Source organism: Monodon monoceros, unplaced genomic scaffold (genome assembly GCF_005190385.1).
Source record: "Monodon monoceros isolate NGI ecotype Baffin Bay Population unplaced genomic scaffold, NGI_Narwhal_1 Super_Scaffold_16, whole genome shotgun sequence".
Classification (NCBI taxonomy): Eukaryota; Metazoa; Chordata; class Mammalia; order Artiodactyla; family Monodontidae; genus Monodon; species Monodon monoceros.
This window is the reverse complement of record NW_021703772.1, coordinates 112,007,144-112,024,126: the sequence shown is the minus strand read 5'-3', so window position 1 is coordinate 112,024,126 and position 16,983 is coordinate 112,007,144. Positions and strand designations below refer to the sequence as shown.

Sequence of the window (16,983 nt, the reverse complement as noted above, 5' to 3'; positions counted from 1 at the left end):
GTGCCGTGCCGTTGCTCAAAACCCTTCCGTGGTCCTTAATTCTGTTTAAGAGCTTTTCCCAAATTGTAGCCCTGATGCTTCCTGAGGCTCTCACAGTTGATGAAGTTTGGAAAATGTTGGAAAAGTCAGCAGTTAAACAGGGCTTTTCTTTCTGAGATTTCTCCGAATCAGTTTCTTGGATGGACGTGACCATGAAACCCTTCAACACTGGGATACACTGGCATTTTTGAGCCACCTTCCTGGGCCCCTCTCTGGGAAGAGGAGGTGGAGAGCCATAGACCTCCTGCCCCGCCACTGGGTGCTTTCCTAGGAGCTCTGTCCTAGGACCGAGGGTCCCGGTTCCGTCACACCCTTTGCCAGGCTTGCCTTCATAAAGTTCACACTGATCCCAATGCCCGTTAACGTTCTTTAGCAATTGCTGCCTCCACTACTTCAGGCATTAATAATGTATTGCCTTGTGATGGCATTTTACAAATCCCACACATCTTTATATCTCCCACAGCTGCGTCTCTAAGCTTGGGGGCTGCTCTGTGAAGCCCCTGAGACTGACGTAAAATCACGTGTGGATCTTTACGTGTGTTCTTTTGTTTCTTGTTTTGAGAAAGCTCATAGCTTTAGATTCCCCAAAGAGTACAGCATCAAGCAAAATACACTGACCGCACTGAAGAGGTGCTTAACAATCACTTTCTGAAGGAAGGCTCTCCTTTCCACTCTCAGCCCATCCCCTCTCGCCAGCATGGCTGAAGATTCACCTCGCCCAGCTCCTTCCCCTCCACCCCTTCAACACCCGCCCCGGTTCACTCTCCAGCCTCCTCCCCTCACTTTCCCCGCCTGTACTTCAGGGAGACACAATAGCTAAACCGTTGTCATCCAAGCTCCCATCCCAGGTCACTCACCCCCAAGGTGAACTGTCCCCCTTCCCCCCACCTCCCCCCCCCCCCGCCAGGCATCCTCGGTTTCGCGGCCCCACGCTCTACGGGGCAGGCCCTCTCACCCTTGGCAAACTCCTGCTCCCCTCAGCACCCCTTTACCCCAGAGCAGGGTCGAACCCAGACCCACGTGCCACCCGCATCCTCATTTAACCCTTTGGGCCCGAGCTCTCCTCCGCCCCCCAACCAGGCTGACTTGCGGCTGGACACCCGTCCGGGGTTCAGGCTGCCTTCACGGCCTCAGGTCCCAGGCCGCTCACCCAGGAGCGGGTTCCCGGGTGGGATTCCGCGGGCGCCGCCACCTTCCCTGAGCGTCGCCATGACGACGCGGACGCGCTCCCTGGGTCACGACCGGACGCGACCAAACTCACCTGGGACGTGGGGGGACCCGGGCGGCCGCTGCTGGAGGTCTGGAGGCCGTGGGTCAGTTCTGGGGACTCGGAGCAGTCTCTGCGGCCTGGGAAAGAACAAAGAGAGCGACTTATAGGGTGTGAGGACAAAGAATTCCCGAGCGGACATGAGGAAGTCGGAACACACCATGAACTGCATACCCTGAGAGCAGACGGCGGGAGAGCTGGGCTGAAACGGGCGGGGCTTAAGGGGGTGGTGCTGAAGCTGACGGGGCGGGGCTGAAGCTGACGGGGTGGGGCGGGGCCGAAGGGGGCGGGGCCTACCAAGCTCAGTGGGTGGAGCTTCCCCGAGGGACATTCACTCTTAGACATCTTACTGTAATATAGTTCATTTTACACTTTCTATTATGACAAATTTCAAACATATACAGGCAGAATAGTATGATTAACCTTCAACACCAACCTGCAACAATTATCAAATCATGGCCAATCTTGTTTCATCTATACCTTTCCTCTACTCCCTGTATTTTTTTCATGTCTGAAATCCCAGACATCGTATCAACAATAAATATTTCAGAATATACCTCCAAAAGAAAAGGCCTCGTTTTAAAAATATAACCACAATCAGTACCTAAAACATTAAAATAATTTCTTAACATCTTCAAATACTGAGTACTCAATTGTCTCATAAACGTCATAAAATATTTTTTTAGTTTGACACTTTGAATCACAATTCAAATAGAATCCACACATTACAATAGATTGATATGTCCGTTAGGTCTCTTCATCAATAGATTCTCTCTCCATGTCTTTTTGTTGTTGTTGCAATTTATTCATTGAAGAAACTGTTTCTGTTTAATAATGGTATTTAGGGATTGTAAACCATGAAACTGGGCCAGCTCCCCAGACCTCCTGCGCTGTTTGCTCCACCCTGCTCATGCATGGACATTTTTCCTTACACAGACAGCTCAGGTCTCTCTTCCTGGGAGCTGCCCTTGTCCTGCTCCCTCCTTGTATGACTTGGCACTTGCTTGATGTTATTTATGGCTTCATGTTGATAAGAGATTATCGTAGGAATCCAATAAGGATACCTGCCTTTTCCAAACCCACATCACTTGTGTTGCATGCGCTTTTGTGCCCCTCCCCCCTCCCCCACCCTGGAATGCTCATTTTTCCCATCTTCCCATTTTCCAGCACCTCCCTTCTCCCTACCATCATCCCTGATTAAAAATCTCCCCATCTTTCAAGGGTATCAGTAGAGATGGTGTAACCTCTACCTGCTCCTTAAGCATCCAGACCACAAGGACTGTTTCCTTCCTCTGGGCTCCTATTCACTTTGTTTTGTCATCTTTGGGGGCATTTTTTATATGCCAAACACATCATTATGTGTGTGTTTGAAGCTGCAGAATTCTTAGGAGGAGGAGACCGTGCCTTATCTTTGCATCTCCCACAGCCGTTGGCACAGTTCTTTGTTCAGAGTGAGTACCCAGTAACTGTTGGTCAAGTGGGCAAAAAAATTAATTCACTTGCTTATATAGTAGATTGCTTTTTACTTTTCTGTTTTGTTGCCCCAACAAGGATGTAGATTTCAGAACAAGTATTATGTTTCCCATATTCCTGGACCTTTCCACCTGAGATCAAATCATCAAATGCTTATCTCCATACACTTTTTAAGGGGTATTGGGTAACATTTTAAAATTTTCCTTTAAGTCTTTTGTTTTGTTTTGTTTTGTTGGCCACACCTCGCAGCTTGCAAGATCTTAGTTTCTGGACCAGGGATCGAACCTGGGCCCTCAGCAGTGGTAATGCAGAGTCCTAACCACTGGACCACCAGGGAATTCCCTGATTTTCCCTTAAGTTTTTAAATAAATTTGCCAAATTCCCTATTTTATATGTAAAGATAGATAGATAGGGATATACATATAACATGTAGGTCTCTGTACAATCAATTAAGCAAATTGCATATTATTGTGTAGTGTTCACTGTTGGTCATCTGCTTCCACTTTCTTACAAACAGAACCGCAGCTTTGCTAAGATTTCTCCCTAATCCCCAGTTCCGTAGACCCCACTTAGATTCTGATTAGTCTATACCAATCATCGAATTCCCAATCTTCTTGCCCACAACTGATTTATGGTTGAGTACGTAACTCAGTTCTGGCCGCAGAGACATTAGAGTAAGGTATCCGGGGGACCCTGGAAAAAGGCTTCCTTTCTCCTAAGAAAGAGACATACAGTATCTTTCTCTTTCTGGACAGTGTAGTATCCAGAAGTGATTCCTTGGAAGTGCAGCAGCCCCCAGAGGCATTGAGGGGTCCTAGTGCTATGGTGAAGGTGGCGGTGGTGAGGATAGCAGAGCAGGAATGAGACTCCACCTGGATGACGTCATCTCAACTCTGATTGTTTGGTACCCAAATCCCATGACCTCTTTCTTTCAGCGGAAAACATTCTGACATACAATGATTTCTAAACACTCACTAATCAAAAGTGGTAGCACAGAGGCTTGTTAGAAATGCAGAATTTCAGGTCACCTCGGAACGCCCGAATCACAATCTGCATTTTAATAAGAGCCCCTCCCCAGGAGATTCATGGACACATTAAAGTTTGGAAATGACTGAACTGATGCCATACAATTCCAGCTGTTCTAGATCATCAATTATTTAATCAATTCATTTACGTATTTCACATTAATTTCACTTAGCGTTTGCAGTGAGCAGAATACAAGGGTATCCCAGCCTCTGCCAAACTAAGGCAATGAAATGGGTGTGACAGGAGGCACGGAAGCTGATGCACAGCAGAGCAGTGAATTTCCTTGCCTGAAACTCCTCGGTGGCTTCACATTGTGCAGAAAATAAAATTCAAAATCCTTAACACGACATTCAAGGCTCTGCAGGACCTGACTGCTGGCCCCCTCTCCACCTTCTCCCTCACCCCCGGCTCCACTCTTCTCCCCCAACAGCCCTTTGCCTGGTGTGGTGAGTTAAAGCTGGCTGAAGGTTCTCTGACACTCCTCCCATGAGAAGTGGGGACCCTGTGCCCTCCCTTTGAATCTGGGTGGGTCTGGGACTACTTTAACGGCCCAGTCAAGTCCTGCCGGACTTTCTGACCCCAAAATTCATGCAATAGAATAAAATGGTTGTTGTTTCAAGCCTGCAAGCTCTGGGATACATCTAGCTGCAGCAATGAATAATGGAAAACTTGGCTAAGTCCTACTCAGCCTAAGGATCCCTTCCTTAGAGGGGCTTTTCCTGGCTTCCCTAGCTAAATCATGTCCTACCCCATCATCCTCTCTCCCAGCCCCAGGTTCTTTTCCTTCATTGCATTTTTCGCAGTGTGTGATTCTAGAGCGATGGCTTTACCTCTTTGACGTCTGTCTTCCTAGACCATAAGCTCAGCGAAGTTTGACTTGCTCACCACCATATACTCATCACCTTGCACACTGCCTGGCACGTTGTGGGAACTCCAAAATATTCAGAGAATTAAGTCATTAATGAATTATGCCAAGAGAGTCCTAAACTTATATATATATATACACACACACACACACATATACACATACACACACACATATATACACACACATATATATATACACAAACACACATATATATACACACAGACATATATATACACATATACACACATATATATACACACACACATATATATACACACAATATATATGTATACACACACATATATATTTAGAACACACACATATATATACACACACACATATATATACACACACACATATATATACACATACACACACATATATACACAAACACACACATATATATACACACAATATATATATACACACACATATATATTTAGAACACACACATATATATACAAACACATATATACACACATATATATATACACACACATATATATACACACACATATATACACACATATACATAGACACACATATACACACACATATACACACACACATATATATTTAGAACACACACACACATATGTGTTTGAAATATAGGCAATATATTCATATGGTTCAAAATTCAAAAAGTAAAAAAATCTCCCCCCAACCCCTGTCCATAAGCCACCAGGTTCCCTTTCCTAGAGGTAACACATGTTGCCAGATTGTTATTTATCTTTCCAGGCATATGCTATGCATACACAAGCAATTATATGTATGCTTCTATTTGTAAGCAGTTCACCCCCTATTTAAAAGCCAAATTGCTCACTCTTCTGTCTCCTCTTTTTTCCACTTACAATAAATCTGAGTGATCATGAAACTGTGCCCCACAGAGTCCACAGGAGCTGATAACTAATAGAAATTCTTGAACTTGTCTTACAGAACAATAGCTAAGGGCACAGCTTGTAAAGCACTTTGCTTCTGTCTTCATTGTCAACAGCCTTCACTGATGACGTTTGCTTTAGTTTCTTTCCTCCTCCCTCCTTCCCTCCCTTCCTTTCTCTCTCTCTCTTTAATTGCATACCTTCCCAGCCTCACTCAGCCCACTTATTTTACAAGATCTTTCAGCTCCTGCCCTGTGTGAGCCAGCTGGGGCTGGTTGAGACCACAGACCCTAAAACTGGGCCTGTGCAGATGTCCTATGAATGGCCTGTTGACCTCAGAGGACTGGAAAACCCCACTCCCCAATCATGGTCAGTGCCTCCATTTTGAATATCCAGAAGCAGGTATCCGAGATGCACCTGCACAGAACAGCAATTATCTCACCTTTCCTCTACCTCCAACCCCCTTTCCTCACGCCTGAGACCACCCTGCTTATCCCATAAATATCCCAAGCCCCTTGCCTTTGGGGAGGTGGATCTGAGGCTGGTTCTCCCATCTCCTCACTTGGCTGCCTTGTGAATAAACTCTCTCTGCTGTAAACCTTGGCGTCTAGTGGTTGGCTTGCTGTGAGTCCGGCGAATGGACCATTCTGTAACAATCATTCCATATCTGTACATAAGGTACCTCCTCATTCTTTATTTATGGCTGCGTATATTCAGTATTTTATGTAACCTGTCCCCTATTGTTGGATATGTGGTTGTTCCTGATCTTTCACCATTATAAACAATGTTGTAGGATTTCCCTGGTGGCGCAGAGGTGAAGAACCCGCCTGCCAATGCAGGGGACATGGGTTTGAGTCCTGGTCCGGGAGGATCCCACATGCTGTAGAGCAACGAAGCCTGTGTGCCACAACTACTGAGCCTGCACTCTAGAGCCTGCAAGCCACAACTACTGAGCCCACGTGCCACAACTACTGAGCCTGCTCGCCTACAGCTTGTGCTCCACAACAAGAGAAGCCACCACAATGAGAAGCCCGCGCACCACAACGCAGAGTAGCCCCCGCTCGCCGCAACTAGAGAAAGCCTGTGTGCATCAACGAAGACCCAATGCAGCAAAAAAAAAAAAAGTGTTGTAATGATTTATGCAATGCATATATCATTTCTACAGACTTTTGCATATATACATTCACGTACATGTGAGTATATCTGTAGGAAACGTCCCTAAAGTAGAAGTGCTAGGCCGAAGGGTCTGTGCCTCTGTCCTATTGATAACTATTGTTGGGTCACCCATCATGGGCTTTGCATTAATTTTTGCTCCTACTTGCAAAGTGTGAGGTCATTTGTTTCCTTACAGCCTCACTAACAGAATATATTACAAAACATTTATACTTTTGCCAATCTGATAGGTGAAAAATGGTATTTCAGTTTGGTTTGATTTTATATCTCTCTAATGATCAGTGAAGGTGAGCATGTTTTCACATGTTTAGGAGACATTTGTGTTTCCTTTTCTGTAATCCATGTCCCTTACTCATTTTTCCATTGGGTTCTTGATCTTTTTCTTATTGACTTGTTGAAGCTCTTTATATATCAGGGAATTTGTCTTTCATTCCTTGATAAGTGTTGCAAAAATTTTTCCAGCACTTGTCATTTGACTTTGCTGTTAATGGTTTTTGCCTTGCAGAATTAAAAAAAAAATTTATGTTGTATTCATCATGTATTGCTCCATAACAAATTACTCCAAAACTTAGTGACTTAAAACAACTATGGGGAATTCCATCACGGTCTAGTGGTTAAGACTCCGCACTTCCACTGCAGGGGGTATGGGTTCGATCCCTGGTCCAGGAATTAAGATCCTACATGCCACGTGGTGCGGCCAATAAATAAGTAAATAGTAAAAAAAAAAACCTGCAAGCACTTACTATCTGTCACGATCTCTGTGGGACAGGAGTTCAGACAGGGCACAGCAGAGATGGCTTGTTTCTGCTCCATAATGTCTGGGGCTTCAGTTGGAAGACCCGAAATCGGGGAGGTGAAGTTGTCGGAAGGCAGTTGACGCTAAAGCTGCCAGCTGCAAGCGTAGATGAGGATCTTGCCCAAAATACCAACAAGTGGCCTGGACTTCTTCACAACATGGTTGCTGGGTTCACAGGGCAAGTATCCCAGGAGAGAGCCAGGTTTAAGCTGTATTTCCTTTTTAAAATTTTTTTAAATTGAAGTATAGTTAATTTGCAATGTGTTAGTTTCAAGTGTATAGCAAAGTAATTCATATATATGTATATATCCTTTTTCAGATTCTTTTCCCTTATAGGTTATTTCAAGATATTGAGTAGAGTTCCCTGTGCTATACAGTAGGTCCTTGTTGGTTATCTATTTTATATAGAGTAGTGTGTATATGTTAATCCCAAACTCTTAATTTATCTCCCAACCCCCCACTAGCTCCTTTGGTAACCATAATTTTGCTTTCTATGTCTGTGGGTCTATTTCTGTTTCTATTTCTATCATTCTTTTAGATTCCACATATAAGTGATATCATAATGATATTTGTCTTTGTCTGACTTTTATGTCACTTAGTATGATCATACCTAGGTCCATCCGAGTTGCTGCAAATGGCATTATTTCATTCTTTTTTATGGCTGAGTAGTATTCCATTGTGTGTGTGTGTGTGTGTGTGTGTATCACATCTTTTTATTTTATTTAATTAATTTATTTATTTTTGGCTGTGTTGGGTCTTTGTTGCTGAGCGCGGGCGATCTCTAGTTGTGGTGAGCGGGGGATGGCTCATGGGCTTTAGAGTGCAGGCTCAGTAGTTGTGGTGCACGGGCTTAGTTGCTCCGCGGCATGTGGGATCTTCCCAGACCAGGGCTTGAACCCGTGTCACCTGCATTAGCAGGTGGATTCTTAACCACTGTGCCACCAGGGAAGTCCCGCTACATGCATCTTAATTAGTATCGCTAGATAATTTAATTGCACTGGATTATTTTCAACCTCATGCAATGCTGAAAGATTGGTATTATTTTCCCCACTTTACAGATGAGGAAATCGAGGCTTAAAGGGCTAAAGTAACTTGCCCAGGGTCACAGTAATTGATGACTAAATTAGGAACAGAATCCAAGTTTGTCTGTTGCCAACCTTCTTTTCTGTGTGCCAAGTCAAACTGCCTTAGTAGGCAGAAAAGCAGGGAGCCTCTGGGAGGCCAGCGTGCACCTGACCTTTCTTCGCTCCGTCCAGTGAAGATAAGGCCTGGAGAGCATTAGCAACGTTGTCTTTCAGATATGGTTTTATTTGCTCTCTTTTATCTGATCTGTTTTAATGATAATATTTCATACAAATGTTTAAAAGGATGCTGACAAATGGAGGAGGAAAGTTAGAGAAGTAAAAACTGCTTTCCTGAAAAACCAGTCCCCATGCCAGAGTAACCAGTGGGCCCGAGCCCTAAAACCTCATGCAAACGTCAGTGTACACCTTTGCACTTCAGCACTGAATAGGAAAGCATGCCGGCCCCATCATTTATGGCTCATCAATAATACATTAGCTTGAGTCCCAGAGGAGCTCACACGCAAGGGAGAACAGACCTTTTTGTTTGGTTTATTGAGTAGCTGAAGGGGCAGAGCAAGTTCAGTGAGGTTTCACTGGTGTAGTTCGTTCAGGGGGCTTAGACCTGGACCCCCAGGCCAGCTCCTCACTCCCCCACCACACCCCTCCCCCAGCACTCTTTTCATCCCCCCTGCCCCCAAACCAGCCCCTGCAGCTCAAGCATCACTGTCCTGGGAAGCTCCCATAGTGTATGCAGGGCTCTTTTTGTTACAAGTGACAGAAATGAATTCAAAAGTTAAAAAAATAAAAGTTTAAAAACTATCTATCTGAGGGAACTCTATTCAACACCCTGTGATAATCCACAATGGAAAAGAATATGAAAAAGAATACATATGTATGTATAACTGATTCACTTGGCTGTACAGCAGAAATTAACACAACACCGTAAATCAACTATGCTCAACATTTAAAAATAAAATAAAATAATAAAAATTATCTATCTATTTATCTACGTATCTATCTATCTACCTACCTACCTATCTATCGAGGCGTCCACCACAGCTGCGGGCAGGTGCCAGAGGATAGCTTCTTTGTCCCTTGGGTCTCTCCATAACGTTGGAAGCCTGCCATCTTGCTACCAGCTTCTGCGTAATATGCTATCACGTAGGCTCTGTTGGTGCCACTCCTATTGGCCCTGCTTCAGCCGTGTGTCCATCCCTGAAGCAGTAACTGTGGTCAGTTGGCGGGGGCGACTCTCCTTGCCCAGGTCTGGGTCACATGCTCACGCCTAGGTTGCCTGTGGTGCAAGTCCCACCCAAGCCACGTGGTCTGTGAGTGGGGACGGCCAAGGGAGCTCCTTGTAGCAGAAGAAGAGGGAATGGCGGTTGGCCAGACACAACCAACACACGCCTAGGAGGTTGAACCTTGTAAAATCATCACTATCCAAATGTAATTTATCTACAAAGATGATGAGTGACATGACAGCCTAATACATTAACCCTCAAGGCTTAGTCTGGTCCTTTAGTATGTATACGCTCCCATAGAATTTATCCCAGTTTATGATACCCACCATACATTCTGCAGTTGCTTACTTCAGCCAACCAGTAGGTTTGTTAAATGTGTGGTTGTGCAAACTTCTGAAGTCTTGACTACCAGCCTCAGTCATCTTTCCAGGCCTCCTGGGAGCGGGGTGCAATCACAGCACCATGGGCTTCATGCAGGCAATTTCCCCAGGCCTCTATTGGTCCGGCACAGCACCTGGAACACAGTAGCTGCTCAATAAATAAGCACTGAGTGGATGTGCTTAGCTAAGTTCTCTCTCTATATATATATCCTAATTTCTTGTTGAAGTAGTTAAACATAAATCTCCAGCCAACCATGTGACCCCTCTCCACAAAATGAAGAAAAGAATGAATCAGTTTTATTATTGAGTGACCATTAATAACCAGACTCTGATGCACATCACTGGCAATTCCATGGCAAAGACAAATAGAAATCTTACCCTTTTATAAAGCCAGACAGATACAATCCATAGTACACATGCTAATTGTCTTTACCAAAGGAAAAATAAAACTTCTCCTATCCTTTTGACAAGCAGGAAATTACAACTTGGAGCCAAGTGCTTGGGCTAAACTCCCACAGTATTAGGAAGACGGGGCACCATCCTCCTTGACATTCACATTGCAAAGAGATGGTTCCAAGACCTTCATGAAAGACATTCCTGGGATGCAAAACTGGCAAGAGGCTATTGAGCTTTTATAAAGATTTACATACATCTCAAAGAGACAAATGGGATTTATAAGTTTTCTAGAGGAAATGTTGAAAGAAAAGGGAGAGAAGAAAAGCTCTCTTTCCCTTTTGATGCCAGGGAAATGTTTATATTTCATTTTGGTAGGGGGTGGGGATTTGCGCTGTAGGGGAGGAGAAATCTCATTCCCTCTCCCCTCCCAGGTTCAATGGCTGAAGCCTGTGCGAATCGGTCTGATAAAAGAGAGATTAACAAGAGAAAAAACAGTTTTAATTACCCACTTATGCACGGACTTTCACAAGGAAACCAGAGTCCAGGAGGCAGCCAGATGATTGGGGTTTATTTATTATTTTAAAAAATATTTAATTATTTGGCTGCGCCGGGTCTTAGTTACGGCATGTGGGATCTAGTTCCCTGACCAGAGATCGAACTCGGCTCCCCTGCTTTGGGAGCGCGGAGTCTTCACCACTGGGCACCAGGGAAGTCCCCAGATGATTGAGGTTTATATACCGTCTTAGGCTAAACAAAGGAAAAGTGGTTTCGGGGCTTCTGGGTGGGGAGCTGACCTAGGAAGGAGGGGTGGCTGGATGGTGAATGAGGTTTGTCTTGCTGTGCAGGTAAGACTCTCTCAGATGATAAGGCTTGTCTTCAGGAGTAGCTCTCTTCCTGCTACAGAGACTTCTTATAAATGGAAATTTCCTTTACAAAAGGGCAGCTTTGGATTTTACTTTGGGCAGTTCTGGGGAGGTGAAGAGCTTTTCCTGTGTCTGCTGCTTCTCAATTCCCTTTAGCTCAAAAGAATCCTTATGCCAAAGCGGCATATTTGGGGTGACGTTCTGGTGCCCTTCAGTATTTAGCCTTACACTGCCTTGATAAGGGGTGATAAGAATATCTGTATGAAACAGTTAGGGAACAAGTTACCGTGGAACCAAATACAGGATCTCCCATCCTCAGGGTAACTTAAAAAAATTTTTTTTACTGAAGTATAGTTGATTTACAATGTTGTGTTAGTTGCAGGTGTACAGCAAAGTGATTCAGATATATAATTTATAGATAGATAGATAGTCTTTTTAGATTCTTTTCCATTAGTGGTTATTACAAAATATTGAGTATAGTTTCCATACTATACAGTAGGTCCTTGTTGTTTATCTATTTTATATATAGTAGTTTGTATCTGCTAATCCCAAACTCCCAATTTGCCCTTCCTCCACCCCCTTTCCCCTTTGGTAAACTTATGTTTGTTTTCTATGTCTGTGAGTCTGTTTCTGTTTTGTAAATAAGTTCATTTGTATCATATTTTAGATTCCACATATAAGTGATATCATACAGTATTTGTCTTTCTCTTTCTGACTTACTTCACTTAGTATGATAATGTCTAGGTCCATCCATGTTGCTGCAAATGGCATTATTTCATTCTTTTTTTATGGCTGAGTAGTATTCCATTGTTTATATATACCACATCTTCTTTAGCCATTCCTCTGTCGATGGACACTTACACTTAGGTTGCTTCCACATCTTGGAAGCATCTTGGCTGTTGTAAATAGTGCTGCTATGAACATTGGGGTGCATATATCTTTTCGAATTAGAGTTTCAGGGTAACTTTTAAGTTACTGTTGTGAGAACATGACTTCTAGCGTTTGAAGTGGTCATGACTTAGTTTATATGCCCTACTCCACCTCGCAGTGTAACTTGGAGAAAGGGATAGGACTGAAGACCTAGAAAATCATCAAAATCAAATAGACGCCCCTCTCTGACGCTCATAGGGGTTATAATGAATTTAGAGGGTGGACATACAGTTTCTTTCCACATCCCACCTAGCAGTACTTAGGGTTTCACATGCTCCTCCAGGATCTTCCTACTCTTCCATCAAGAGGCGGCATCTCTTCTGCCTCGCCTAGAACCGGGGCCGGCTTTTGTGATTGTCTAGACAACAGAAAGCAGTGGAAGGAGCACTGTATGACCTCTGAGGCTGGGTCATAAATTACGGTATACTGTCCACCTGCTCTCTCTTGGGACAAGCACCTTGGGGATCAAGAGCCACGATGTAAGAAGCCCAGGCAGGGGACTTCCCTGTTGGTCCAGTGGTTAGGACTCTGGGCTTCCAACGCAAGGGCCGCAGGATCGATCCCTTGTCGGGGAACTAAGATCCCACATGCCACACAGTGTGGTCAAAAATAAATAAATAAATAAATAATAAATAAAAGATAAGTTAAAAAAAAAAAGAAGCCCAGGCACCCTGAGGCTGCCTGACGCTGGGACCATGTGGAGGGAGCACGCAGAGATCCACGCAGAGATAGAGGGGGACCCTGAGGAACCCCAGCCATTCCAGCCCCAGCCATCCAAGCAAGCATGTCTTAGAGTGACTCTGACTGCAACCACGTGAGACACCCCGAACCAGAACTGCCTGCCGAGCCCAGTTAGCCCCCAGGACTTCGAAAGGATAGTAAATCATTGCTCTGATTTTTCCATCACTAGGTTCAGGTGTAAGGGGTATAAGCGTGATGGAGACAACTCAGGGCTGGGAATCAAAAGACCAGCGTTTCAGTACAGACAGTCCTGTGTGATCTGGACCTTTGGCCCCATCCACTTTGGTTTCTTCATCTGTTAAATGGGCACAATGATATATCCAAGTGGGGTTATTCTCCTTTTGCCTCAACCCTACCTTCTCCACGCAGAAGGTTAAACTCTGTGGACAGTTTCTTCCCCCTCTGTCTGCCTTGTTTCTGGCTTTGGGTTGGGTCCAGCTGATGGAGGACACTGCCAGGAGATTCTGCGGGCAGAGGAGAGGTCAGGGTATTTATCCCAACCCGACCCCTTGCCAGGCCACAGCTGTGACAGTGGCTGCATTCCCAAGGGCAGCTCTTGCCAGCTTCAGGGGACACTGCTTTCTCTCTCTGCTCCTTGTTAAAAGAAGATTATTCTGATTCTTGTTAAAATGGTAAGGAAGCCTTTATTCAAGAGTGTTACAATAGCCAGGACATGGAAGCAACCTAAATGTCCATCGACAGAGGAATGGATAAAGAAGATGTGGTATATATACACAATGGCATATTACTCAGCCATAAAAAGGAATGAAATAATGCCATTTGCAGCAGCATGGATGGACCTAGAGATTGTCATACTAAGTGATGTTAAGTCCGACAGAGAAAGACAAATACCATATGATATTGCTTATATGTGGAATCTAAGAAACGGGTACAAATGAACTTATTTACAAAACAGAAGTAGAATCACGGCTGTACAAAAAACAAACATCCAGATTACCAGGGGATAAGGGGAGGGAGGGATATATTGGGAAGTTGGGATTGACTTATACACACTACTATATATAAAATAGGTAACTAATAAGAACCTACTGTATAGCAAAAGGAACTCTACTCAATATTCTGTAATGACCTATATGGGTAACAAATCTAAAAAAGAGTGGATATAGGTATACGTATAACTGATTCACTTTGCTGTATGTACAGCAGAAATTAACACGACATTGTAAATCAACTATACTCCATAAAAATTAATTTAAAAAAGACTGTTACAACAGAGGTATTGCAACAGGGCAGAGAGCTGGGGCTCAACTTCAAATACAGCAAGAACAGGCGGGGATTCGTAGCCAGGGAGCAGGGTGAGGGCGGCAGTGGATGGAAGACTACTCAGAGGAGGCATCAAGACAGGGAGATTTCCTGCTAAACTGAGAGAACAGCCTTCTTGCTGAAGGCAGGGTGGGATTAGACATCACAGGTGGGGGACGAGGAGCTCAATCAGACATCAAGCGGGGAGGATTCCCAGTAACCGAAGGCCGGAGTCTCGCTGAGGCTGGGCGTGCAGGCCAAAGACAGATGGGGCCAGGTCAGAGCCTAGTCGAGAAGAGGCTCAGAGAAGCCTGACCAACGTCTGGTCAAGGAGAGGGTCTCTGTCACCTGTCAGGCCCGCTGTGGCCGAGCCCGGCACCTCACGTCCCCTCTCGGTTCCCTCAGTCCTGCCCACACCTCCGCACGGTGTCCTTTCATTAAACTCTTCAATGAAACCATGTGAGCCATGGGGTCTCCCTCTCCTTCAGCCCCTGATCGTTGGTCCTACCAACCTCTGGAGTTGTTTCTAGGATCAAAGGAGATGCTGCTGGCAAAAGAGCTTTAGAAACCCTGAGGGTAAGGAAGTCATCTTCACGATTGAGAGAAATCCTAGTGCCCCGCAAAGGACGCAGGGCTGGGGCTTTGGGCTCAGTCCTGGGCAAGTGTTTACCTTCCCCAAGCCTCCAGTTCCCATCCTATTCATCAGACAAAGTGAATGCCTCTCATTGACTCTTGGAGGATTGGCTATGGCAACACACCCCAAATTACTAAAAGACTCCCTAGCACATGGCGGGTATTAAATACATGGTTAGTTCCCTACCTTCTCCCTTCCACTCCTATTCTCAAATTGTTTTCTCAGGCAGGTTTTACAAAGCCACTGACTGCATCCACGGCTTCCCACAGAGCATTTCAGATCTTGTTCTCAATACTCTGAGAGACAGAGCATCCTATTTAAGGAAGAATGGTTTGCCACAGGCCAGAAATTGATTGAATTGCCCAGAACAAATGTCGTTTTGCTTTTTCACTGGCAATCATGACACAGTGGTTACAGAAACTATTCAAGTAACACGAAAGTCTATACAGTAAAAATGGCACGTCTTTAACTCATGCACTTTCTAATGCACGTTTATGATGTCAGGGTTTAGGGAAACCCAGTTGATAACTTTTTTTTCCAGCCTGAATCTTGAACCAGTTGAGAAATACGATTAAGACAGATGGGGCCCAATATCACTTTTATTAGTGATAACGTTGGTCTTGGAGAATATGGCTTATACTTGTGGGCAAGTGGGTTTGTCACTGATAATGTTGGAGAATGTGGCTTATACTTGTGGGCTGGAATGAGATAAAAACCACCACCTGCCACTGACCACACTGGATCAAGGCAGTCAGAATCTTGACCTCCAATGACAGCCTGGCCCAGGGCAATCCAGTTATAGGCTTTCTGCTAGTGGGAGCACTGTGCGTGCACGTGCGTGCGTGTGCGTGTGTGTGCGCACGCCCGCAGAACCTCAGGCCAATCCTTATCCCAAATGCGTCAATCACGCAGAGCTCGCCTCACCTCCACGTGTGCAGGAGCGGGTGGGGGGAGGGGGAATTCAATGAGCTGACGGACTTTAAGTGCCTGAAAGAAAGATCTACATAGGAGAGACACGAGGAAAGGGAATGGGCACCAGGGCAGAAAAAGAAAAACTTGGGTCTACAAAAGTCATTTGAAGATGCCTTGTACCGAGAGGCCAAAAGCCAACCTCCAGGACATCTGAGGCCTCAGACTCAGCATGAGCGGCTGCTGGGCACACCTGCCTGATGCTGAAATAGCCTCCCGGGGACACCAGGAAGCACAAAGCCTCCAGCACAGCCCCAAACGCCTGGGTACACCGGATGATCTTTCTCCTTCTCACCTGATCATCAAAGGCTTCTCAGTGTGGTGGGTGTGCAACTTTCTGGAATGAGCGTGTGTAACTAATCAGAAAGAAAAATAAAGTGAAAATCGGAAATAGAGTAGCTGCCCCCCAGAATAGATGCCATAGCGATTTCCCAAGCGCCCGCTGTGTCACAGGGCACTCGCCCAACCTTCTTTCACCGGAAGGTAGGTGGGTATTATTAGACGTGTTGTTCCGGAGGAGAACAGAGGCTCGAAAAGGTGGCGCACGCCGCGCAGCGGCGGCGGGGCTGACCCGGGCTTTGGGGAGGGCTCTTTCCGTCCGTGGGGGTGTGTCGGCGGGGCAGGCCGAGGCCGTGGGAGCCGCTGCGGCCGCGCCTTCCCTCTGCCTCTTCCGCCGCCGACCTCCGCGCGGGACCCCAGCCAGCCGCGGTGGGCGGAGGACTGCACGCCGCGCCGCGTCCTTATCAACCGGCCGGGCGGCGTGGCTCGCGGCCACCTAGTCCGAGGAGGCGAAGTCCCGGGTGGGGCCATGGCTCCCCGGGGCGCGGGGGCCGACCAGGGTCCGAGAGGAGGCCGGGAGCGCTGAGCCCGGAACGGGTGGTGCGCGCGGGCAGGCGGCCGTCGCGGCACCATGCGCGCCCTCCTGCCTCCGCTGCTGCTGCTCGCCTGCGCCGCGCACGCCGTGAGTACGCGCGCCTCCGCG

General features: G+C 45.8%; 3 protein-coding genes across 3 annotated transcripts in view; 1 reads left to right on the top strand and 2 right to left on the bottom strand.

Moving 5' to 3' along the window:
• The window catches only part of CFAP221 (cilia and flagella associated protein 221), an 86,534-nt gene extending 85,133 nt beyond the window's left edge, over positions 1-1,401 (bottom strand). Inside the window, exon 1 of the mRNA XM_029224619.1 lies at positions 1,301-1,401. The gene's annotated coding sequence lies outside the window, so the exon portion shown is untranslated. The remainder of the gene's footprint in view (positions 1-1,300) is intronic.
• Positions 1,151-16,913, bottom strand: LOC114896605 (nascent polypeptide-associated complex subunit alpha, muscle-specific form-like). The gene is made up of 2 exons (XM_029224617.1): positions 16,469-16,913; positions 1,151-1,386 (listed from the first exon to the last, which is right to left on the bottom strand). The coding sequence occupies exons 1-2, from the start codon at positions 16,911-16,913 to the stop codon at positions 1,151-1,153; spliced, it is 681 nt and encodes a 226-aa protein (XP_029080450.1).
• The window catches only part of SCTR (secretin receptor), a 45,455-nt gene continuing 44,982 nt past the window's right edge, over positions 16,511-16,983 (top strand). Inside the window, exon 1 of the mRNA XM_029224616.1 lies at positions 16,511-16,962. Within this exon, the coding sequence (XP_029080449.1) occupies positions 16,912-16,962 (51 nt within the window). The 5' untranslated portion in view covers positions 16,511-16,911. The remainder of the gene's footprint in view (positions 16,963-16,983) is intronic.